This window comes from Equus asinus, chromosome 13, assembly GCF_041296235.1.
Source record: "Equus asinus isolate D_3611 breed Donkey chromosome 13, EquAss-T2T_v2, whole genome shotgun sequence".
In the NCBI taxonomy this organism is placed as follows: domain Eukaryota; kingdom Metazoa; phylum Chordata; class Mammalia; order Perissodactyla; family Equidae; genus Equus; species Equus asinus.
This window is the reverse complement of record NC_091802.1, coordinates 14,109,386-14,135,180: the sequence shown is the minus strand read 5'-3', so window position 1 is coordinate 14,135,180 and position 25,795 is coordinate 14,109,386. Positions and strand designations below refer to the sequence as shown.

Genomic DNA, 25,795 nt, shown 5'->3' with positions numbered 1-25,795 from the left:
CACTGATTAAGTCCCTTCCTCTCTGGGCCCCCGTTTCCCTCTGCAGAATGGTAATAGCTGCCTGGGTCAGGCGGGCAGCGGCAGCCGCTGGGGCGCAGCCCGCCCCCTCAAACCGCGCACGCATTGCCGGCCGGCCGGGCGTCGCGGGCTGCGTGGTGTCCGCTGGAGGGCGAAAGGCTCTCAGACCGCAGAGGACAGCGGCCTCGCCTCCTCTGCTCGCCGGAGAGCGCCCAGGATGAGCTAGATAGGAGGGCGCACGCGAGGGGAAGGGGTCCTGAGCCCAGAGCAGTGCGGACGGCAGCTGGGAAGCCAGGCTGACGGGGAAGGGGAGCCCAGACGTACGGAGGGCGCGGGATGCGATCATCGCTTCCACGAGAGCCCCCTCCGGGACAGGGCGGGAGGGGCGGGAGTAATGAGGTGAAAAGCGTGCAGAGATTGGGGAGAGAGAGCTGAGAGACCCAGAGGCCGGTGGAGACTTTCATCTGGGACCCCCCAGAGCCCAGGAAGGGGCAGGCGTGGATGCGGACTGGGGGTCGCCCGCCACAGCCGGCAGAATGAATGACCGGTCGCACGCCGCTTGGCAGCCCCGGGGCGCGCCCCTGTTCAGGCAGCGCAGGAAAGACTTGGAGAGTCATGAGGTGCCAGGGTCCCGGCCGCTCCTGGAGGGCCGGTCCGAAGCGCAGGAGTCCGCAGGCGCCTCCCGCCGCCGCCGGGTGGCAGCGTTGGGGGCCGGCGCGCCCCACAGACCCCGCGGGGTGGCCCCGCCCAGGGGCCGCGGGGAGGCCCCACCGTGGGGGGCGGAGTTGCCGCCGCTTCCCCCATCCCCGGGGACTGCGGCCCCTTCTTAAGCCCGCGGAGTCTCTGGCTGCCCCTCACTCGCCTCTCCCGCCAGTCTTGCTCCCGCGCGATGGCCTCGGCGCTGAGCTATGTCTCCAAGTTCAAGTCCTTCCTGGTCTTGTTCTTCACCCCGCTCCTGCTGCTGCCACTCATCGTTTTGATGCCCGCCAAGGTCAGTTGCGTCTCGGGGCAGCCCCGCGGACCTGAGCGCCCCGTGCTCAGCAGTGGGGACCGAACCCCGGGAGCACTGAGCTGGATTCCAGGGCGGGCACAGCTCTCCTGGGGCAGGCACACTCGGGAGCTCCGGGTGCCGGAGGGAAGGTGCCCTGCAAAGAATCCCGAGGAGCACGGAGACCCCGGGGCACACCGATCTTGAGGTTCACAGACCCCAGGGCGCAAGAACCGTGCCGGCAAGCACAGAAACCTGGAAGTTAGCACAGATCTTGGTCACACAGCCCATCCAAGACTCAGCCTGGGCTCAGGTTCTCCCCAGACTGCATAACCGCTTGCCCCCCCTCCCCACCTCTGCCGCGCCCCAAATGCCACTCGTGCCAATAGGGAGCCTGCGCTCCTGTCCTTCCTTCCTTCTCTCTCCTGTGTCTTCCCTTGGCCAATGGGGACTTCCAAGCTGTAGGTGGCTTCCCAAATCAGGGACTTACAGGAAAAGATCCTCACCTAAGTGGATCCTGAGGGCTGTCTTTGCTACTTTCTGGCCCTTCTTCGAGCCTCAGTTTCCCTATCTATCATCCATATTTCTTTCCAGCTCTGAAACCTGAGAAGCCCCACAGCGGAGTCAAAATCCTGCTCCCAGCTGAAAGGCAGGTGGGGGTTGGCCTGCTTTGCTCGCTGCCCGCTGTGGCTGTGGCAGGAGGCGGGACATGTTCCCAGAGCTCACACCGTGGGTGGCACGGCCCAGAGTGGCGGGGAAGCCGTGTCCCATGCCCTGGCCTCCTAGCGCTCCTGGGAGGGAGGCAGAGAATGAATGGCCTTGGCCGCCGAGTGGGGGCGGTGCCCGGAGCCCTGGCCGGGCTGTGCTGGGCTGTGCAAAGCCTGTTTGGCAGAGGCCCGAGCCCTTTGAAGGCCTTTGTGGCTGCTGGCTGCTCCTTCCTCATTCCCTCTTTCAGCCCTTTCACTCTCAGCCCAGACAGGAAACCTCCGGTTCCCCCCACCGCCCCAGGCAGGTTTGGGAAACAGAGGAGCTTTTTAGGGGATGCTCTGGGTGCAGTCCTGGTGGAGTGGAGTTGTCGTGGGATATCAGGAAGCCAATCTGCTTTGGCGGAAGCCGAACTTCCACCATTCACTCATCCTGTGACTTTAGCCAAGCCCCTGTGTTCTCTGGGCCTTGGTGTTCTCGTCTGTACAATGGGGCAAGGTGGTTTGGTTCTGATACTCTACGGCTTTGGGTGCCAAGAGGAATTATGCTGGTTCCTAGGATGGGGTGGGAGCCATTGGGTGAGCACTGGCCCTGGGTAGGCCATGGACAGTAGATCCAGCTGTGGTGGCTCTATGGTTGCCACGCCAACTGTGCACAGCCATATTTCCTCTGTAGAAGGACATTTGGGGCTGTTATCGTCTGTGGGAGGGAGTCAGGCAGGAGAGCTGTGATTTTAGTTCTGCTGGCGAGGAGTGATGTTCCCTGGAATAATTATAGCAGCTGAGCTGAACTTCCTGCTCCGGTAGAGTGTGATGGAGACCCCACTCCTGCCACGCACACACACACGCACACACGACAGGTGGCCCTGAGCCAGCACCCCCCTCAACTTGGGGTTTGCATGCATGTCATTAACCTGCCCTAGGAGTGAGGACCAGGTGGGGGAAGAGGAGACACGAGTGAAAATGGTTCTAGAGGCTTCCTTCATGGGGTTTCCCACCCAGTGGGGCAGGTGACTGGGAGCCTGGACCCCTGTCTTGTTTTCTCCCTTTGTGCCTCTGTTTTGGTCACAAATGAAGAACTCCCTGTCTCCCGCCCCCCATGGCCACACCATTGTGCCCGGAAACCTAGAGGTACCTGGCATGGGGCAGAGTGGCCGGGAAGCCAGCAAGACCTTGGCAGCCTGGCCCGCAGGGTTCAAGCGGAGTGGTGACTTCCTGGCACGCCACCCTCTGCTGGGCCGGTCCTCTCCTGCAGGCTTTCTGCCTTTATTCCTCTCCTCCACCTTGCTTCAGTCCTGCCTTCATCTCTGCTCCACTTTTTCTGCCATTTCTGTGGATCTTTTTTTTTTTAAAGCTTCTTAATAAAATAAACAATACATTCATTGTGTTATTTATTTTATTAAAATCGTAAAAAATTCTTACTTTTAAAGTCTGTAAAGTAAAAATGACAATACTCTGAAGTCCCGTAACTTAATATTTTGATGACCATCTTTCCAGAAATCAATCAATCTCTTGTTTTTCTGTCTTTCTGTGTCTCTCCACACACCCACACACACACACAGCAAATTCTCTTACCTACATTTTTTCATTAAGCAGCATCTCATGGGCACCCTTACTTGTCAATAATTAGATAAATAATGAGTCATGGTTTATTCGGTTGTGCATTTAACATATGTTTATTGAGCCCCACTATGTGCTAGGCACACTGGGTGCCGACTTTTAAATCCCATTGTCCACTTTTATCTTCACTGCAAGGGCTCCTCTGGCTGCCTGCTCAGCTGCAGGAAGTGCTCTGAACGCATCAGGGCACCGGGCTCCTCTCTGCAGGGAGAATCCAGCTCATTCTGCCGGGTTACCACCTCCTCAGACTTCTTTAACATCCCCATCCCGTTCTGCTCTCTCCACTAACACGGCAGAGCGTTCTAGGGGGAGGGTCAGGTTTGCTGACTGGTCTTAGTCAGGGATGGGGCATCTCCTGGGCCTCCTGATTGCGGCATGGGAGTGGAGGGCAGCTAGCCTGGGTCTATTCTGTTGGTTACGTTTGGCACCTCCAGGAACTGTGCCGTGCAAATTGACTACACGTGGCACCTGCTGTTGCTAACGTTAAGTAATAAAAAATCAGTGAGCACTTTCTGCGTGCCATCCGTTAAGAATGGGCACTCTTAAATCCTCACCTTAGGATTGGTGAGGATATGAAACAAGCGGGGAGAGGGGCCAGGGTTGGGAGCGGGAGAACGCTTTTATCAATGCCATTGTTGAGAATTGCTATGACATGGCACTAAGAAGAAGGAGACAGACTTTTAGACAGTGTCACTGTTGTGAAATTCTCTACAATGCACCTCTTATTACCCACCCCTGGAGGGCCTCATTCCGACCCCTCTCCCCCTCGACACCAAGGCCCAGAGAAGTTAGTGACTGCCGAAGGCCAACAAAGGCAGACGGTGGACATTGACCAGGTCTGTCTTGTGTCAAAGCCGGGTCTTCTAACCACCTTGCTGTCCTGCCTTGAGCCTGGGGGCTTTAACCAGTATTGATTCCCCATCCTTCCCAACCAAGGGACATCTGGCAAAGTCTGGAGACATTTTTTTGTTGTCACAACTGGAGAGACTGCCACTGGCCTCTAGTGGGGTGGAGGCCAAGGGTGCTGCTAAACCTCCTGCAATCCCCAGGACGGCCTCCTACAACAAAGAAGCATCGACTCAAAATGTCAGTAATGCTCAGGGCTGTGTCTTCAGTTTGTCAGGTGTGCCTACGTCATCATCCTCATGGCCATCTACTGGTGTACGGAAGTCATCCCTCTGGCTATTACCTCCCTCATGCCTGTCCTGCTTTTCCCACTCCTCAAGATTCTGGACTCCAAGGAGGTGAGCCCACCCAGGGGATCCCGGCAGCTTCCTGCTTCTCCCATTGGCTCATTCTCCAAGCCCCTCTCTGAGCTGCCTAGGCCCCCAGAGACCAGATAAGCCCACTTGTGGATCCTCTCTGGCTGGAGACATACTCCTTGACCCTCCATCCCCACTCCAGTCTCTGCTCCCTGACGTCAACACCTGGTCTGCTCCCCTGTCTGGGGACGTGGGTGGCCCTGGGCCCAAGCAGTGTATGGCCAGCGGGCAGCCCTGACAGGGCCTCCATGCCACCCTCCAGGTGTGTGTCCAGTACATGAAGGACACCAACATGCTGTTCCTGGGCGGCCTCATCGTGGCTGTGGCCGTGGAGCGCTGGAACCTGCACAAGAGGATCGCCCTGCGCACACTCCTCTGGGTGGGGGCCAAGCCCGCACAGTAATTACACCTTCTCTTTCTTGCCAGGAAGTTCACACATGCTTCTCCGCTCCTTCTTGCTGCCAGGCTCCTCCTCTGAGCTTTGCTTTCAGCTGTCCGTGGCACTGCCTGCCCTGGGGGTGACCTTTATGTTGAGGTCCCCTCGATGCCCTGAAGCATCACGTAGAAGTCATGGACTTTCTAAGACCAGCCTCATTTATGCAAATTCTGACCCTCCTCCTAGTCTGAATCCCAGTCTTTGTTCTTATGGGTCCATGAGGTCAACCTGCGTGGACATCAGCTGGACTCTTGATGTGGTGCAGGCCCCAGATCCCTTCTTCAGACAAATTAGTGGCCTTGGGGACTGCAGAGGGGCACAGAGACTGAGAGCAGCTGAGTTCTATGCAGCCAGCCCTCCCTGAGTGCCTTCTGTTCCTCCCTGGGCCAGGATGCATGGGAGCCATGCAGAAGAATCAGAGCTTTTCCCTGGAAATGGGTCCTCTGAATCCAGCCAGTGATGAGCGTAGAAGGGGGGATCCAGGAGGGTGTGGTCGGTCCCGCCTGGTGTGGACTGGGAGGGAGGCCACAGAGGAGGGATGTTGTCCGGCAGGTCTTGAAGGACCATGGAGAGTTTTCTAGGCAGATGGCAGAGATGACACAGGTAGAAGAAGGGGTCTTGTAAGTGAAGGGAATGTATGTTCTGAATACTGTGTGTTTGATCCGGTGCGTTGCAGAGTGGCAGGGGTACCAAGTACATGTGCAGAGAGACATGGTGCAGGGTCAGCCATGAGGGCGGTCACACCTCCCCAGACCCCTCCCTGGCTTGCCCTACCCTTGAAGGCTGCCCAGGTGCAGCCCTTCTGAACTTATGAGAGGAGAAGCAGGGTTTTGGGTGGGTGAGAATATTCTAGATAGAAGTAGAAAGTTGGGGCTCCCTGCACTTAGGGCTGCTCCAGCACGGCCCCCCCCAGGTCATTACTAGGGCCAACTTTCCACACTGGGTTGGCACCATCTGAATGCTCATGCTTCCACTGATAGACAAGGGGCCTAAGGTCCCTGGTGGCCCTGGTAGCCAGCAGAGGGGACATCAGTAATGTTTGTGGGAGGGAGGTGGGAGGGAGAAGAGAAGGAAGGAGGGGTTGGAGGAAGGGAAGCAGGGGAGGAGAGAGGCACTAGGACTGCTACCCGCTCCTGGACTACCTAGTCTTGAACTGGCCTCAGCACCTTGGCCCTGACCCCCATCCCTACAGGGGGACCTAGCACCCATTGCTCCCTAGAGGCTGGGGGGTGGGGGATTCTCTGGCTTTCCTTCCTGCCCTCCTCTGCAGGTTGATGCTGGGCTTCATGGGCGTCACGGCCTTTCTCTCCATGTGGATCAGCAACACGGCCACCACAGCCATGATGGTGCCCATTGTGGAGGCCATGCTGCAGCAGATGGAGGCCACGAGCGCAGCCACGGAGGCCAGCCTCAGGGCCCTGGAGCTGGCGGACAAGGGCAAAGCTGGTGAGCTGCCAGGTGAGCCCCTGGCCAGGGCCCCGCGGGGGCCCACAACGGCAGCCTTCCCTCTTGTTGCCAAAAGCTATGGCCATCTCCCTGCCTCCTGGAACCCTCTTTCAAACAGGCGTACAGAGAAATATTTAGAAAATGCTGTTTACATAAGTTTTAGGAATGTAATTCTTGCATTAGATCCTTTAGTGGAGCTTATAGCAAGTTCCCACCCTTGGTTCCTGCCAATCATGGCCATCAGTATGTGTTCACTTTATTCATTTGGGCGTCTTCTGAGCATTACTGGGACCCCTCACTTCATGCTACTCCGAGCCATCCTCAGGAAGGCCTTCTCTGAGCAGGTCACCTCCCTGCACCCTCTGCTCCCACAGGCTTTGGGGTTGGTTTCCCCACAGGTGCCTCCCCTCTAGGCGCTGAGCTCAGGGAAGCGGGCGAGCATCTGTTTTCTTCTCTGCCTTGTCCACTGCTCCATCCCCAGGGCCCAGCACAGACGGGCTCAGGGCCCATGCTGATGGCCTGATAGCCAGACCCTGGGCCGGGTTCTGGGGCCACTTAGATGAAGCAGACACACTCTTGCTGCGGACGGATGGAGCCTAGTGGGGCAGGGTAAAGAGGCCCTTGCAGAGTTCACCTGACTTGGGGGAAGCCACAGATGCCATAAGCCAGACATGGAGGGAACTCAGGAAAGAGAGAGGGTTTGTGAAGAGGAGAGGACACCCGGGATGGACCTGGACCCGCAGATGGAGGGAACAGCCTGACCAACAGGAAGGAGACAGGAGAGAAGGCCGTGTGTCTTCAGTTGCTGAATTTGCATGGAGCATGGAGGACCCTTGGGGAAGCGGTGGGAAGTGAACTCGAGAAGGGACCTCAGGGAGGCAGATGGGGCTAGACTACAACTCTGGGCCGGAGGCTGAGGAAAACGGGAGGAGGGGCCAGCAGAGCTGGCATGTCCCAATCCTCAGGTCAGCAGCAGGGTGAGGAGCGGGAGCTGGGCAGGCCTCCAGGACCGGCTCAGCTCACAGCGCTGTGCCTCCACAGGGAGCCAAGTGATTTTTGAAGGGCCGGGCATGGGGCAGCAGGAGGACCAAGACAGGAGGAGCATGTGCAAGGCCATGACCCTGTGCGTGTGCTACTCGGCCAGCATTGGAGGCACCGCCACCTTGACTGGGACGGGACCCAACGTGGTGCTCCTGGGCCAGATGCATGAGTGAGTCACTGGCCATGCCTTCTGAGGACAAGAATGTGGGCCCTGGGGTTGGAGGGGCCCACCCACTCTCCCTCCTCCTCAGCTGGGCCCTGGAGCTGGGGACTTGGTAGGGCTGGGAGGATGTGCCCCCATCAGCCTCTGTGTCCCAGCACCATGCACCAGCTCAGGACCCCTCAGGGGGTGGACCACAGGGGGATTCTGGAACTTTCCAGCCTTGGCCACAAAGGGACACAGGCCTTGAGGGCCCCAGTTCTGTCGGGGCTGGGATCACAGAAGTGCGAGAGACCTGGGCCCTGCCCTGGGGTACTCACCATCGGCTGAGGGGAGCAGCCGCCCGGAGAGCTCCAGGCAGGTCCAGTAGAGGCAGTAATGAAGGAAGTACCAATTGCGGTGGGCACAGAGGGAAGGGACTGAAGTACAATGGTGTCCATCCCCTGCAGACAAGAGCCCCGGGCAGGGGTGGAGAGCGCAGCTGGGAGGTGGGAAGGACAGGCTGGAGCAGGCCGGGCAGACACTTGAGATCCCACCAGCAGACTGTTTTGGTCCTGCGAGTGTTTTCTGTAATGACAGCCTTACGGGTTTCCCTGGAGTTCCTCTGGGGAAGGCGGCTGTCTGGGCTGAGCGGGGAGAGCTCTGCGTCCACTGTGACACCGTGGGCTGAAGGGAGCAGTGCCTGGGGCGGGATGGGCGCCTGGAGCGGAGGTGACCCTCCTCCAGCCCCCAGGAAACGACTTCCAGTCCCACCCTGGGAAGCTTTTGAGAGCTGCTTTCCTATGGAGGCCCTTCCCTGGCAGACGCCCACGGGTGAGGGTTCTGAGGCCCCCATGGAGCCCCTGAAGCTGTTGGCCAAACTTTGTGTGTACAAATGAGTATTTTTCTGGAGAGAAGGGCTGTGACTTCCATGAGGTTCTCAGCAGGTCTGGACCCATAGGAGGATCAGTTGGTCACTCCTCAGGCTTGTCTTGTTCGTGGCTGTGTTCTGGGGCGCCCCCTTGGTTGGGGGTGATGCTGGGTGATGGCCTTGGCTAGCTTGCCCTCAGGAGGATGAGGCCCCCACTGGCCCCGCTCTGGGGGCCCAGCTGCTGTGCAGCCTCTACCCACAGGGCCTGGCCCACCCTGCACAGCCCGGCATCTGGAGAGACGTGGATGGTGTTTCTCCCTTCAGACTGTTTCCTGACAGCGGAGACATTGTGAACTTCGCCTCGTGGTTTGGATTCGCCTTCCCCAACATGCTGATAATGCTGCTGCTTGCCTGGCTGTGGCTCCAGTTCATTTATATGAGATTCAAGTAAGTTTGAGCTGCTTCAGGAATAAAGCGTCTGTCTGATCATGCCACGCCCCTGCAGAAACGCCTCAGGCTACAGAGTAGGCGAGTCTAGAGAGTTCTTCCTGTCTGGCCCCATTTCTCCAGCCCCATCTCCTGCTAGGCTGCCCTCCTGTCTGGCCTCCCCAGGCTGTTCACTGTGCCTTTGCACATGCTGTTCTGTTTTCCTTCCCTACGTTCCGACCTCCTCAGCCTTCAAGGCCAGTTGAAACCCTGCTTCCTCAGCCACACCTCTCCTGACTTTCCCCTCCCCCATTCCGTCTTGGGGGGATTCCGTGCTTGCACCCCTAGGCTTTCCTGGACACTTCATAGCCCTCTCCTTCGGTGCCTGCAGTCACGTTCCAGGGCCGTCCCTCCCCCTGACCTGAGCCCCTCTGGGGACTGTGATAAGTCCTCTCTGTTGCTGTACCCCACCCAGCTCCCGGCCCCAGGAGGAAGGGCAGGTGTGCCATCAATGTGGGTCAAAGCAACTAAGGAGAAGCTTGTCCTCATGTGCACCTCGACACTGCTGGACAAACTTCCACTTGGCTGCATGTGTGCCTCAGGCCAGGTCACAGCAGACTGCCCGGTAAGGTCCAAATCAATCCAGACCCAGACCTTTACTGGACGCCCACACCGTTCCCAGCAGCGTGCGGTTCTGGGAAGTCACCTTCTGTTCCCAGCACATGGCAAGTGCACCCGGAGTCAACCTTGACAGCAGCTGGACTCTGGACAGAAGCCATGATTCACGGCTGACAAACACCTCAAAAGAGCTGTTGTTATTTTAAAAGGCACAAATCTGTCTACGGTGCAAAGGGGACTCCCTCACACTGGGCTGGAAAGTCCTTAGCTGTGAGCCACGTGCTCTGTGCCTTAGTTCACAGGGAGCTGGAGCCAATGAGAAACAGGGGCCTGTGCGGCCATAGGAAGCAGATCTCAGAGCCGAGAGGCAAAGGGGCCCCTGAAAACCTGTGAGTTGACGGGGAAAATGGGCATTTTGGTAAGTTTTATTGCGAAGGAGAAACTGTTTTGAAAACTGCTGTTAAAAAATCTCCAGACGTAATCAAACAGTCCTAATGACGTAACAGTCGTAGGGGGCATCCCTCTCATTGCCTGCCCCGCATCCACGGGAAGCTGCTCCCCTGGGGGCCTGCTGCACAGCTTGGGTTCCACTGCGGCTCTTTGCCCTGCTTCTCGCACCTGCTCCAGGACCAAAGTCCTGCTTGCTTGCTCGCATCCACCCAGCAGGCCTCAGACCTGCCCCAGCCTGCCGCAGCTCGGTGTCTGGGTCTCCTCGCGGGGCAGTCGTAATAATAATAACCAGTATTTACTGAGTGTTTATCACGCACTCCACACGTATTAATCTTCGCGTCAACCCGGGAGGTGGGTGCTCTTGTTACTCCCAGTTTACAGACAAGGCAGCTGAGGCACAGAGAGGTTAACTGGCCGACGCAGGTTGTATGACTTGGAAGTCGTGGGACTGAGATGTGAACCCAGGCGTTTTGGCTCTGGAGCCTGTGCCCCCCACCCTCCATCCCTGTCTCAGTTGGCGCGGGCCGCCACGACAAAATGCCACAGACTGGGCAGCTTGCACCACAGGCGTTTCTTTCTCAGCACTCTGGAGGCTGGAAGCCCAAGATTGCGGCCCCAGCAGATTTGGGTCCTGGTGAGGGCTCTCTTCCTGCCTCGCAGAAGGCAGCCTCTCACTGTGGCCTCTCGCTGGAGGGTGGAGGGGAGAGCCCTCGTGCTTTCCTCTTCTTATAAGGACACTAATCCCCCTAAGGGGCCCCACTCACATGACCTCATCTAAACCTGATCACCCCCACAGGCATCACCTCCTAATACCACCACTCTGGGAGCTAGGGCTCAACCTATGAATTTGGGGGGACGCAATTCAGTCCATAGCACTCCCCTCTTGGGGAGGCTGAGGTTGCTGCCCTTGGCTGCCTTGAAGCCGAGGTACAGCCAGGCGTCAGGGGCACCAGTTGTGGCCTCCCCTCAGCCTCGGGGGGCTGCCCTGAAGCCCTGAGGCCTCCTGAGTTCCCTGGCAGAGCAAGCAGAGGGGGGGATGGCCTGGCCCCAAGGCCACAAGGGCACCGCCAGCCTCCAGTGGGTCTCCAGGCCCCTGGGAACTCACAGCCAAGAACCTGAGCTGCAGCTTACGCAGCCTGGCGTGGCCTCCATCAGCTCTTCTTGACTGGCAGGGCACCTGGAGACCTCTGGAGTCTGCCTGTGTTTGGGTTCCCAGAATGCCACTCTAGTTCATTCCCAGAATGCCACCCTTGCCAACCAGATGTGGAGTGTGGTGGGTGGCGTGGGGTAGCTCACCGATAGCCTTGTTTGGACAGGTTTTTATTTTATTTTTTATCTTTTGGTGAGGAAGATTGGCCCTGAGCTAACATCTGTTGCCAATCTTCCTTTTTTTTTTTCTCCCCAAAGCCCCAGTCCACAGTTGTACATCCTAGTTGTGAGTCTTTCTAGTTCTTCTATGTGGGACGCTGCCACAGCACGGCCTGATAAGTGGTGCTAGGTCCACGCCCAGTATCCGAACTAGCGCACCCTGGGCCACAGGAGTGGAGTGTGCAAACTTAACCGCTCACCATGGGCCCGGCCTCAGGACAGTTTTTTGCACTTAGCTTGAATGACAGGAACAGCAGGGCGTGTCCTCCAGTCCAAGCCATGTCCTCCACGTACCAGGACCTGGTGGCCCTCCCTCCACACCGCCTGGACCTCCTCCCCTGAGGCAAGGGAGCACCTCTCTTGGCTGTGGGAAGTGCGTCTACTGTTGCCCTCGCTTGAGTCCCTCAACGGGCAGTCGTGGAGTCAATGCCAGGTTGCTGCGTCTAGCCTAATCCAGAAGGACGATCTTCCTGAGTTTATGGGCAGCCTCCTAGGCCACATCCAGCCAAGGGGGCCACAGACCCCCCAGGACCACCCAGGACTAACGGGGTATTACTGCTGGCTTATATCCAACTTTCTTAACCAGGCTACTCCCCTGCATTAGGGATGAGGGGTCTTCTGGACCCTTGCCATGGCAGAGGCGCTCGGGGCTGAGGTCCCTTTGCCTCCCCTCAGCTCTGCAGCATATTCATCAGCGCGCTGCAGAAGGACACTGTGTGCCCACCCCACCCCTGGGGCTCCCACAGGCAAACTGGATCCATCTGCCTGCATCTTATGCCAACCCAGTGGTCACCAGGCAGGATTAACTCAGAGATGAGAGCAAAACTGCTTAGTGTAAGAGGGTCCTGAAGGCTGGTGGCACCACTGTGCAGGGCTCGCATTGGACACCAGCATATACGAGGCAGCCCCCTGAATCTGCAGCCACTGTGGTGTCAGGATGTGTCACCAGCATCAGACATGAGCTGAGCAGCTAGGAATACCAAAGTCACTTATCCTGGAAACCTGAAGCCTCTGGCCCAGCCCGAGTCTCGAGAATGACAGCAGATCAGTGCTTGGTAGAATGCAGACTCTCGCACACCAAGGGAGCCAGGGCAGAGAGGTGACCTCCCATGCCTGCAGAGTCATCGCCATACTGGATGATCTGGAGGCTGTCCCCGGCAGGTGACCCTCGGGACACACAGCCTTGTCCCTTGTCCAGCATGGAGATCCTGGCAGGCTGTGTAGACTGGAGACCCCATCGCCACTTCCTTTCCTACTGAGCACCCTGGGAAGCTGTGTCCTGAAGTCCCCGTGTCCTGTGCTCCAGGCCAGACCCCCCCCACCGGCACGGCCCGCACCCTCTCAAAGGCGGTCCACGTGCAGCCCTGGCATCAGGAATTGGCACCTCGGTGCCTTTTCCACAAGTCCCTGCCCTCCTAAGAAGTCTGTCTTAGGGCCCCAGGAAGGACTCCCACAAGCAAGGGCTCCCTGGGGACAGTCCTCTTGGACTTGCCCACCACCTTCAGGCTGACAGGAGCTGGAATGTGTGAATGGGATCCTCAGAGAATCCTGCAGGGCCTGCGTCCTGTGCACCAGTGGCCCCAGTTAGCCCCTCCTCACAGCTGGGGGACCCTCTACACCTCCTCCAAGAATCCCTCCTCCTTCCTGCCCCCTCATGCCAGCACCCCCCTGGGGGGTCCTGCAGGGCACCCTGGGCAGGCCATGTTGGCCAAAGGGCACTGGTCCCCAGGGAGCCCATCTGAGAGCAGGGCCCAGGCTGGCTTCCTTTCTGCCATAGCCAGAGTCTCCTGGATCCCTAATCCTCCACCTCCAGCCCCCTGGAACACAAGCACCCAGCCTGCTCCTGCCTGGCCGTCTACTTGGACCCGTCCTTGCTCCTTGTGTCCTCTTGAGCTACTCTGATGATGGGGGCTGGCATCCTGGCACCATCGGAGGCAGTTCCAGCCTGCGGTAGGAGGAGGAAGACTTGGGGAGCATGTGAGGGAGCCTGGCCCACCTCGATCTAGTTCTAGAACTTCTCACGGCCTTCGCCCAGATGATGGGGGCAGCTGGTCTCCAGGCGACTGGGCACCTATTAGGTCCCTGTTGCCAGTGGTAGCCTCAGTTCTGCTTATTTCCGCCTCCTATTCTCCTGTCCTCACCTCGCTACTCCTGTTCTGCTCAGCCTCCTGCCCTCCTGGCCATCCCCTCTTTTCCTGCCTTGACTGTCCCTGAGAGCTCGTCCAGACTGGCCATCCCACCTGTGCCATCTCAGGCCTCCTCTAGGAGCACCCTCCAGTTCTGGGGGCACTCTGGGGCATGTGCTGGGCACGCATAACAGAGACTGTCCCCAACTCCGTCCCGGTAGGGTAGGCAGATAACAGAAATGGGGAGTGGGGAAGTGACTTGCTCAAGGCTCCCACAAGTGGCAGGCGGCACCGTGTACCTTTCCACCATGTTCTGCTGCCCAACATTCAGGCTTCCATCCGACAAGCCCCTGACCAACCAACCTGCCCCGCTGTTCTCTCCTCTTCGCATCCTCTAGCTTTAAAAAGTCCTGGGGCTGTGGGCTGGAGAGGAGGAACAATGAGAAGGCGGCCTATGAGGTGCTGCAGGAGGAGTACAGAAAGCTGGGGCCCTTCTCCTTCGCTGAGGTCAACGTCCTGCTCTGCTTCCTCCTGCTGGTCGGCCTGTGGTTCTCCCGGGACCCTGGCTTCATGCCCGGCTGGCTGTCCATCACCTGGGTGGAAGGCGAGACACAGTAAGTCGCTCCTTCCCCAGCATCCTCTGTGGCACTCCTCCTTTCTGCCGTGGAGTTCTGGAGTGCTCTCTTGGTTTCATGACTCATTTTTTTCTCACCAATCTTCATGACAAGCCCGCAGATGTGTTCCTGTGTCCCTTCCTCCCCCAACAGGCTGAACAGAAAATACTTGGCCAGGCAGGGCGGCCAGGGCTGTGATGGAGGGAGACTTGTTGGGCTAGGAGTGGGGCTCCCAGAGTTCTGGTTTCCAATGTCTTTCCATCTCTTTTTCCATCTTTCCTTTCTCCTCTTTCTTCAGATCCAGGCAAGATCCCTCTAAAGACACACATCCTGGGGTCCAGAAGTTTCTTTAGACAGAGACTTGGCAAAAGAGGGTATATGTAGTTTTTTTCCTGGCTAAGATGTTCTGTGGTCAGCATGGAAGAAAGGTTGAGAAACACGCATATCCTAGAAAAGACAGAAGATGCAGGTCGGGAGCCAGCTGCCCAGTACTGCTTATTCCTATTGAAGTCTGCCTGGGTCAGCACCAAAGTCCTTGCGGTCACCCTGGTGAGCCCAGAACTCTAGAGAATCTGGTCGAGAAGAGGTCATGAAGTTTACCCATAGAGCCACACAGGCCGAGAGGGAAGCGAGCTGCTCTGGGTCACCCAAAGTTGGTGGCAGAGCCAGGCCAAGAATGTGGGTGTCTTGGTTTCCAGCCAGGATTCAGTCTACCACCTGACTCCTGATCTTGGCCTTTGGGGTCCCACTTTTCATACACAGCTGAGCCTGTTTCTTCTTGTAGGAGCAGTCACAGAGCAGCTCTGTTGAATGACTGCCACTGCAGCTGAGCTGGGCGAACCCTGTGTGCTCTTCCCCACCTAGGTATGCCTCCGACGCCACCGTGGCCATCTTTGTGGCCATCTTGCTGTTCATTGTGCCTTCGCAGAAGCCCAAGTTCAACTTCTGCAGCCAGACTGAGGAAGGTAAGGCTCCTGTCCTGGTCCCCCATTCATCAGGGTTGGGGCCTCATGGGGTCTCCATGGGATTCCCTGGCCCAAGAGGGAGAATGTCGCACCCTATGGAAGAGGACTGGCTGGGTCACGTCTGGGCAGAGGGTGTTTGTCAGCCTTCCCGGGGTATCATTTAGTGCAAGATCGCTTCTCTTTTTCTTTTTAAATATTTGAAATCTTATTTATATTATGACAGGAACAGCACAATGTTTCAAATTTCCCATAATGCCATCAGCATTTTTTGGGTTTCTCTCTTCTTCCCAGTCTTTGTTAATGTGCGTATATATTATATGGCTATAATCAAAACACACACAATTTGAATCCTGTTTCTTCATTGTTTTTGTTTTCATGTTTTTTCCTGGGATCACACTATTAACATTTCCTGCTATTACTACAGTCTTCAAATTTATTTTCTCTTAATAATGGCATTATTTTGCATCGAGGGGCTGTAACTTCTCCTCTTATGGAATATTCTGGCTGTTTTGAATTTTTCATTATTACAAATTACTGTTTTCACGTATACAGCTTTTTCTTTGAGGGTGTTTCTTCTTTAGGATAAGTTTCTAGGAGTGATGTTGCTGGGGTAAAAGAGTACATATGTCTTCATGGCTCTTCAAATGTATTGCAAATTGCTTTCCGCAAAGATTGTACCAGTTTACACTGCTACTGGGCGTGTGTAAGAGCTTACCCTATCTTCATCAGCAATGGGTGCAGGAATTATTGTAAATTTTAGCTACTTTACAGACATGAGATGGTCCTCGTTGGCCTTACAGGCTTTTATTCCCCTTGATTTGATCTCTTTTGTTTTCTAATGCTGCTCTGGGTTGTGTATGTGTGTTTTGTTGTTTCTTCTCAGAAAGGAAAGCTCCCTTCTATCCGCCTGCCCTGCTGAACTGGAAGGTGGCCCAGGAGAAAGTCCCGTGGGGCATCGTGCTGCTCCTGGGCGGCGGATTTGCTCTGGCGAAGGGATGCGAGGTAACCTCTCCAGCTGTGGGCTGCCAGGGCCCCTCCTTTCACCAAGGACTGCTGTGTCCCTCCAGCCCCGCCCCCGGGTTGTGCCTGAGTGGTCCTGCGTCTGTCTCCTCCTCCTAAGTGCATATATCCAGGACAGGGACTGTCTTGTCATCCAGGAACCCTGCACCACAAATAGTGCCCAGAATAGAGAAAGTGCTCTTTGATTGCAGAAACGAGTGAATAAGTGACCCTGGTTAGCCAAGAGAGGGAGAGGATGCTGTAAGGTCTCCTTTGGGGTTTGGTAATAATGATCTTTGCTTGGATTTATTCTAGGGAGATCTTTCTTTCAAGTCCTTGGGAATATTTTCACTTACCTCTGGGTCTTCCACTTGTTGAACTCTTTGTTGATATGGTTGCCATTTAAAAATTTTCCTCTAGCTAAGTATGCAGCAGCATAGAAGGAGAGGAACAGATTTTGAGATGAAACACCCAAAAATGTAACTTTCTTAACCCCCCTTACCTGATAGGAAAGTAAGGAACCAGAGGGAGGGATAAGTCAGGTTGGTGCCGCTATCTTTCATTCATCCACTCATCCATCTGTCCATACGTCTGTCCATCCACCCATCCATCCATCCATCCATCTACCCACCCAGGAATAGAATGTAATAGATAGACTTGGTCTATCTTGTATTGCTGTTTCCTCAGTATCTAGGACAGAGCCTGGTGCATAGTGAGTACACAAATATTGTTTCGATGAACAAATCCATTTGTCCAGTCACTTCTCCATTCAGTCATCCATCCATCTATTCACCTCTCATTCATTCATCCATTCATCAAACATTCCTATTATGTCCGTGTTAGGTCAGGCAGGGGAATTACAGAGGAGACTGATATATGGGCCCTGTTCTTGAGCACTTCCCAGCCCAGAGAGGGGGATGTATCCAGACGAGTATTTCAGGAAGAAGTGACAAGTGAGTATAGGAATAAGTGAGTGGTGTCTAGCTGAGGAACAGTAGAAGATGAGGCTGGTGAGGCTTGCAGAAGCCACTTCACCGAGGGTCAAGAGAGGGAGTGTGGACTTTATTTTGAAAGCGGTGGGCAGCCACTGGAAGATTAAGGCCAGAGAACGATTTGGTCAGATCTACACTTGGGAAAAATCATTCTCATGTCTGGAGTGGAGGGCTGGGCAGGGCAGAGGTTGGGGGAGACCCAGTAGATGCTCCATAGCTTTCATTTAATTCAGTCTCATAACACTGGACGCCATGGAACTTTCTCTCCTTGAAACTCCCTCCTCCTTTGAACCCCAAGACACCATTCTCTCCTGGTGCCCTTCTAGCTCTGACTGTTCCTGCTTTGCCTCCTCTGCTGACCTTTCCTCTGCTCTCCCTTAAATATGACTGTTCTGCAAAACTCTGTCCTTGGCCTCGTCTCTGTTCACTTTTCATTCTCTCCCTGGACGATCTCTTCTCAGCCCAAAGCCCCAAATATAAATTCCCAATTTCTGGCTGAAATCACTCTCCTGAGCTTCCAGAACTGTGGGAGACAGAGAGGAGATAATGGACATGAAATGATCTGGGTGACTTGGTCACTGATTGGGCACAAGGAAAAAGGGGACAGAGAACACCAGGATGACTCCCAGCCTTCCAGATTGGACAGCAGGTGGATGGCGAGTCCATTCACCAAGCTGGGGAGCAGACTCTGGGCTAGCGAGGATGAGTTCAGGTTGGGGCGTGTTGAGTCTGACATGCTCACAGGACATCTGGGTGGAAATCCGGATAGTAGACCAGCTAGGCCAGAAACACAGATTTAGGAGATAGCAGAGTGCGGATGGAGACTGAAATCGTGGGCATGGATGAGATCACCTATGGAGCATATGCAGAGAGCGAAAGAGAGGTGGAGGATGGGCTGACTCCTTGGAGAAAGATGACGGTCCCTCCTGGCCCTGGAGGAACTGTCACCAGTAGCCCTGCAGTAACTGCCCTCCCGCTGCTTCCCAGGCCTCGGGGCTGTCCGAATGGATGGGGAAGCAGATGGAGCCCTTACAAGCTGTGCCCCCAGCAGCCATCACCTTGATCTTGTCCTTCCTCATCGCTGTGTGCACTGAGTGCACAAGCAACGTGGCCACCACCACCCTGTTCCTGCCCATCTTTGCCTCCATGGTAAGTAACCCTGCTTAGGGGGACAACCCTTAGCCATGGATTCATAGGAAGCTGTCAACCCCTGACAGGACTTGCCCCAGGAGGAGTGGGCAATGCCACAGGGGAATGAGAGAGGGTCTGAAGATGTAGCACAGGTATGTGGGAGGACTGCAGAGCAGGGGGATGTCGCTGGCTGGGACCCACCAGGAAGAGATCATGGGGGAACTGGGGTTTGGGAGTGGCGGGAGGGGAGAGGACGACCTGGGAAGATGGAGTAGCTCAAGTAGAGGAAACGGGGTGCATTACTGAAGATTCCCAGAAGCTTCGCCTGGCGAGCCCAGGGATTAGGGATCAGTGGGAGCTGAGCCCAGAAAGGTGGTGGGTGATGGTGGAGGGGGCTGCTGAGTGCCAGGCTGAAGAGTTTCGTTCTGTGGGCAAGCATAGTTTTGAGTTGGGATGGAGAAGAAAGCAGAACTTATAGGAAAATCAGATGTGATCTCTCCTTGCATTTCCTTCTGTCACTCATCACATGGCAGTACTGACCTCAAGGTGGTACAGAAAGAGCCCTTGGCTTGGAGTCAGAAGACCCGAGTTCAAGTTGTGGGATCCTCGAACATGTCACTTAAGTTCTTTCCTCCTCCACTTGTGCTGAGGGTCAAGTAAGAGGAAGGCTATGAGAATCCTCTTTAGACTGCAAAACGAGCCTGGGAGAGACCGTGGCTATCATTCTGGAGTTGGGAGACAGACATACAAAGGCCTCAACACAGGCTTGAAGTTGGTAAATTTCCATTCGGCTGCCGGGGTGTCCACATGTATAAAAAGCAAACTCAAGTGGTTTTCTCCTTCCATTCCAAGAGAAGATGAAAGTGCTGGAAATAGCAAGGTGGCCCCATCCCCCGCTCCTCTAAGCAGGCTACCCAGACAGAGGCTGAGGAGCATCTTTGGATGCTGGGCGTGTGGTGGTGAAGCCTTCCCTCCTCTAGCCAAGTCCTGGCTTTGTCACCTCCAGCCCCAAGCCAGACAAATGGAGGTCTTCAGCTGAGGGGGTGGCTTGTTTTCAAAGCTTTTCTAGAACCAGAAGCCCCAAGTAAGATTCCCCACAGCTACCTCCAAGGCCCCTCACACTCCTGCCTCAGCACCGTCCTTCAGGAAAGGGAAAAGAGGTGACCTCCCAGCTGGGTCGCAGAGGGACGTGGGGTGCACACACCATGTGTCCCCAGGGCCAGGACAAGTAAGGGAACCAGGAAACCCTGCCTGGGACCCTCAGTCACTCCCAGAGGGAGTGTAACTGTGCAGCCTCTTCAAGCCCTGTTTACGCACAGGAAGCCTAACTTGAAACCTGCTCACACCCTTGACTTGGCAATTCCATGTCTGGGACTCTGTCTTAGGGAAATCATCAGAGACGCCTCCAAGCATATCTTATAAAGATGCACATCACAGAATTATTTATTATAAAAACATTCCCATAATAGTAGGGGATTGGTGAAATTAGTTATGTATTCATACAATGTAATACTATCAAGCCATTTTTTAAAAAAAAAAATCACAGTTTTGAAGGGTATTTAATAAAATGGGAACATGTATAATTTTTTAAAGTTGAAAATGTAATACATATACATGGCCAAAAAGTGTCTAATAATACCAAAGAGTATACAGTCCCTAACCCTCCACTCTCTTTCCCAGAGACAGCTTCTGTCACTAATTTCTTAGGTATCTTTCTGGATGTATTACACACACACACACACACACACACTTTTTAAACAAATGGTATCATTCTATGGTCCTGTCTCTGCATCTTAATTTTTTTTTTTTAGCTAACCATACATCTTTGAGATCTTTCCACGTTAGCACATAAAACCCACCCAATTCTTTACAGCTGCAAACTATTCCATTGTTTGTATATACATATTTTGTTTAACCATCCTACAACTGAGTCTGTTTCCTGTGTGTTTTACTGTTATAATGTTGCAATGAACATCTCTGCATATGTGTCTCCCCTCACGTGCATGTAAATTTGCAGGATAAATTATTAATTTTGATACATATTGACAGATATTATGAATTATATAATTCATTCATTCAACAAATGGAATTTAATGAGTGTCTATCTACTCTGTGCTAGGCGCTGTTAGATGTGGCTGAATTTAAAGCTGCGGAGTTAAAAAAGATGGATACCTAATTCCATATGCAAAACGACCCCAAATGTGTATAAAAATGCATGCATACATAGGTGCAAACATGAGTGAGAAGACATTGTCCCTGCCCTCTAGGCTGTCTCGGTGCATGGCAGGACAAACAGATGTGCACATGTGGGCTACAGGAACACCGCAAGATTCAGTGCAGTCTAAGTGCACAGTCTCTGGAACATAGTAGGCACCCAAGAAATATCATCTATTGAGTGAATTGAGGAGGTTCAGAAAGGCCTCCTGGGGAGGTGGCTCTGAGTTCAGCCTTCAGGGTCCAGCAGAGTTACCATCCAGAGACGTGGCTAGGGTAGCGGACCCAGTGGAACAAAGCACGGAGGTGGGAACGACGCAGTGCATTAGGGGAGTGCGTTTGAGAATGGTGGTCCCTCCCTGGAGCTTTGTTTTCTGTCTGTGACATGGCAGTGCTGTGTTTTTCCCCAGTCACGTTCCATTGGCCTCAATCCGCTGTACGTCATGCTCCCTTGCACCCTGAGTTCGTCCTTTGCCTTCATGTTGCCTGTGGCCACCCCACCTAACGCCATCGTGTTTGCCTACGGACACCTCAAGGTTTCTGACATGGTAACGCAGCCCTTTTATTTACTCCTATCAGCTATGATGCTTTTGTCATGAAGGATGCCCTATTTATTAATGACCTCATATGTGATGATGCACAATGTCATATCGCTTGGGAATACTACTGAACGTCACACCTATACTCACGATTTGCATTCGTGTGCAGTTTTTCTTCTTTTTTGAAATGATCTCAAATTTCACAGACTGTTCTATCTCCCAAAGCTAAGAGGTGGCTTATAAAATCTCCCACCTGGAGGTGCCAGAGCAGCCCCAGGGGAGCCCTTGCTGAGCCCTCAGAAGGGGGAGGAGCAGGGGGTCGACATGACTGAGATGGGGGAAATGCTAGTGACAGCCAGAGAGGTTTGTATGTCTGTAGACATAGAGCAGGGAGGGGCAGAGAGACCACTGCCTGGGGGCAGATGACGCCTTGGAAACAAAGGCAGCCAAGGAAGTACTCTTCATGCCTCTGTGGCTTTATCACCTCTGATGGGAAAAGGAGGGCAAGTGTGCAAGTGGGGCAGGCCAGAAATGAAGGGCCCAACCTCAGCCCAATCAGGGCTTCATTATCTCAAAGCCTCCGCTGAGTATCTCTGGGACTCCATGGAGCATTTTCACAAAGAGGGTGGCGCCCAGAAACCACAGGCTGCAAACTCGATTCCAATCTGCAGCAACAAATCTACAGCAGGGTTTGAAAGCGATGGTTAATGAGCACGTGGAGAGAATGCGGGGCAGGCATCAGAAGGAGCCAGAGGAGATTCTTGGGATGGTGAAGGTGCATGGGTGAGCACCGCACCTCGATTCAGACCCGGGCTCCCCCAATAACTCCCTGAGCGGCCTGGGACTGTTGCTGCGCCTCGCCTCACCTCCCTGAGGCCCGGCTTTTCAGATGCTCAAGTGGGCACAGAGAACCCTCCTGCTCTGCCTGTTTCCCAGGGATGCCTTGAACATTGATGAAGCTTACTGGACAGGAGGTTGCTTTGTCTGTGGGTCGGGTGCGCACAGAGCATGGCCCAGGGACGGGAGGCCCAGCAAACCAGCCTTTGTCCCCTTCTCCAAGAACACTAGTTCCCAGTGTCCCATTCACCTTTGTTCTGACAGCCTGCCAGACCTGCACGTGCTGACTCTCACCCTGTTTTTTTCCAGGTGAAAACAGGACTAATGATGAACATAATTGGCGTCTTCTGTGTGTTTTTGGCGGTCAACACGTGGGGACGAGTCATATTTGACTTGGATCATTTCCCTGACTGGGCTAATGTGACGCATATTGAGACTTAGGAAGAGCTGCAAGACCACCGACACAGCTCCTGCCCTCCTGAGGACTCCTGAACCTTCCGGCTCACCTTGCAACAGAGCTCTGGGGTTCATACCCCAAAGTAACCCAATGATGCCCATACCCCACCGATACCCAGCCAACAGGCCACCTCTTCCTCTAGGCCAGGGCTCATAGCTGGGGATAGGCAGCTGGAGGGCAGGCTCAGAAGTGAAGGGGCCTCCCAAGAGGCTGCTGGCATCCATCTTTCCCAGGGCCCAGTCATCATCTCAGGGACAGGCAGGCTGCAGAGGGCCCAGGATGCAGGCTCCTGCCCCTACTCAGTCTCCAGGGGGCCCCATGTTGGGCTCTGGTGTCCACTTTCTTAGTCCCAGGGTTATCTAAGTGGGAATCAGATCCCCATCTTGGAGGGGAGAAAACGATCTTCCAGAGCCTGCGCCTCTTCCAGCTTACCATGGGCCGCCTTGCTTCGCTCCTGTCACTCAGAAGGGGCAACCCAGCCCAGGGACAGAAAGTCTGGTCATGGGTAGCTTCCTACTGCCAGAGCAAGAGTGGGAATCAGAGCCTCCTGGAACCACCAGGAGGATGGTGCCACCCCCGAAGGATGAGGAACTTGAATTAACTTCCAGATGACACCACCCACAGTGCACCATGGGTGAACCTGCTCTCCTCCTTGCCTTGCTCCTTTTTAAGTGACCATTTGGATCCCATTCCCAGCTCTCCAGGAACCGCCTTCACCTCCTCGGGCCCTTTGTTGTCTGGTCCAGTATTTGCTGGGATCCACCGCCTGGGGCCCTCCAGCATCCCCTGTTCTCCCAGGCAGCTCAGTGTGGCTCTCCCGAGAGATGCTTTTCCTGCCACCCCACAGCTGGGATCACACTCCAGGTATAGGCAGCAGTGATGGCTCCTTTGAGGCCACAGTTGGCTATCTAGGTCCTTCCTCACCTGGAGGCTCAGAGTGGACACAGCTGTTTACGGCCAAAAGCAGGGTGCCTTCAGAGTTTGTCAGTCATGCCAGAGTTTGAGCTTCTTGGGGAAGCCTTCCCTTTGCTGTTGGCCTTCACAGCCATGCTGTGGTGACTGAGCCGACAGCCCCTGCCCGGGAGGGAATCTCCCTGAAGTTGCTGGGCAGACCCCAGTGTGGCCGTGGGACCCTCAACACCCCTGTGAGAGAAATGAGATACCCACCCTCTTGCCCCAACCTCCTTTTCCTTCTCTCTTGTGCTGCCCTGGAAGAGAGGCAGTGGCAGATATACGAGGTCCATTGATGGCATTTTTCCGGGCAGGAGAAAGTACGAGAACCCAAGGACACCCCCTCAAGGACCAAGCATGTATCTAGTTCCTTGGGTGGGATGACTCCTGGCCACTCCGACTGTCTCCCATGGAAAGGTGCGCAGTGCTGACCGTCTCTAGCTTTCTGCCATGGGTCGGGGTGGGGCAGGTGCCCACCCTCTGTGCCAGGCCTCCCCGTGCCATGCCTGGGGCGTCCGCTAGTTACCTCATCCATCTTTGCAGCAGCCCTGTGAGAGAGGCAGGTGTCATTATCCTTGTTCCTCTTTCAAGAGTACCGAAGCTCACAGAGGCCAAGTGACGTGTCCAAAGTTACCCATCAAGTTAGTGGCAGTTAGGGTTCCAATCCAGGTCTTCCGCTCCATGTCCACTGCTCCTTTCTCTAGCCACTCAGGGCCTTGGCCTTACACGGCCTGTAGGGAAAGGTGAGTGGCCAGGAGCAAGACCCCCCCCCCCGCCCACAAAGGGCCTGCCTGCTCAGGGAAGATCATTGAACGAGAGCCCCTTTGTGCAGCTGCCTCTGAGATGGGTTCAGGACACATTGGGGCAGACATGGCTGGTCTTTGCCTGAAGCAGTAAAGCATTTGGTTGGAGAGAGCGGTATGAAAAAGGCTACCTGCTCCCTCCCCCAGCATAGAACTGGCTCACCCCTCTGTCGTGCTCTCCATACCGCTGCTGTGGACGTGTCTGTCCCCTCAGGCTGAGCAGACGCCCCTGAGGACTTGCACTGCCTGCTGAGTCCAGTGCCAGCTCTGTGACCGACCCAGAGCAGGCCACCATAAGGATGACTGACAAATAAATGATTGATCAGTGTGGTCAATCAGATGCATACCTGGTAGTCAGTGAAGGTCATCCAAGGTGGGCACTGAAGGATGAGCAGGACTGGCCAGGCTGCTGGGGGAGGATGTGGCGGGGTGGAAGGAGGACTCTACTAGACTCCATCTGGTTGAGGGCTGACAAGAAAGCTGTGTGGGGGCTTCAGGAGAGCAGACCCCACCGCTGAGGAGGCTGACCACTGGCTGTTTCTAAACAACCTCTCTGGAAGTTGGCTGGAGTTGCACTAACATTTATGGCCAATGCCCATCGGGATTGCTTTTGGCTGCAAGCAAGAGAAAAATCCAGCTGACAGCAGCTTAAACCATAAGGCATTTAATGTCTACTTAAGAAGTCTGAGAGGAGATGGTTGTTGGCATTGGTCCAGCAGCTCACTCAAGCCACCAAGGACTTGGGCTCTATCGTCCACCCTGCCATCCTTGGGCTATCATGCCTTTACTGTCATGCTTGACCCTCATGCTATATACATATCTGCATTGAAGGCGGGAAGAAAGAGGTGCTGGGTGGGGGCATGACAGTGCCTACCGCATCTTTCCTTTTTATTAGGAAAACAAAAGCTTCCTCAAAGCCCCATACAGTCTTCGCTTTATGTCTTATTGGTCAGAACCAGGTCATATGCCCACCTTTAGACCAATCATTGACAAAGGGGACTTAGAATACCACTGGAATACCATGATAACAGTTAGGACTCATTTTTTGGGCTTGGGTAAACGGCCTATGTTTTCTGAAATCAAGAGATTTCCAACCACTACAAAGTCTGGGTTCTGGAAGGAAAAAAGGAGGGGAGCTGTTGGGTAGGTGGTGAACAGGGTCTGGTATTATGACCCTTTCACAGGGCTGCCCTCGCTCCAGGCTACTTGAGTGGCTCCCTTTCCATGGAATTCAGGAGAAACACATTCCTAGGTAGGAAGAGAGAATGTGGGTGTCTGGTCAAGGGCTTCACTTCTGCCTCCACTTCTCAAAGGCCAGGCCTTCTCCAGGAGACCCGGTGAACTGGGAGGCTACAGTCTGAGTTATGGACCGAGCTTGGTCCTGACATCTGACACTGAACAAGTCAGTCTACTCTCTGGGCTTCAGTTTCCATCAGGGAAAGGCTGAGCTAGAGGATTTCTAAGGGCCTTTTCCCAGAGTCATATATCCTCTTACCCTTCATCTGCTTGGGCCAGATGCAGCCCTTGCCCCCAGTCCCCACGCTGTCTCAGCTTGGAGTCCATTACAGGACCCACTCCCTGCCCACGTCTGGGTCTTAGCCATTTACTGAAAGCCCTCTCAGACCTTGCCCCATAGATATTCTGCCTCTTACATTTTGTAAAGAGGTTCTACCCGAGACCCTTGAGTTCTCTCTTCTTAGCATCTGGATCAGACATTGGGGCCCAAGGTTAGCTGGACTCCACAAAGGTCACTTCTATGCCTTCCAAAGGTCAGGCCCCT

General features: G+C 54.8%; 1 protein-coding gene across 1 annotated transcript; it reads left to right on the top strand.

Moving 5' to 3' along the window:
• The first annotated feature begins 738 nt into the window (after positions 1 to 738).
• Positions 739 to 24,358, top strand: SLC13A5 (solute carrier family 13 member 5). Its single transcript, XM_014832697.3, has 12 exons — positions 739 to 1,009; positions 4,446 to 4,574; positions 4,855 to 4,991; positions 6,299 to 6,486; positions 7,516 to 7,684; positions 8,850 to 8,972; positions 13,912 to 14,127; positions 14,992 to 15,092; positions 15,976 to 16,094; positions 18,071 to 18,232; positions 20,839 to 20,976; positions 22,114 to 24,358. The coding sequence occupies exons 1-12, from the start codon at positions 908 to 910 to the stop codon at positions 22,243 to 22,245; spliced, it is 1,716 nt and encodes a 571-aa protein (XP_014688183.2). The 5' UTR covers positions 739 to 907; the 3' UTR covers positions 22,246 to 24,358.
• Positions 24,359 to 25,795: the final 1,437 nt, after the last annotated feature.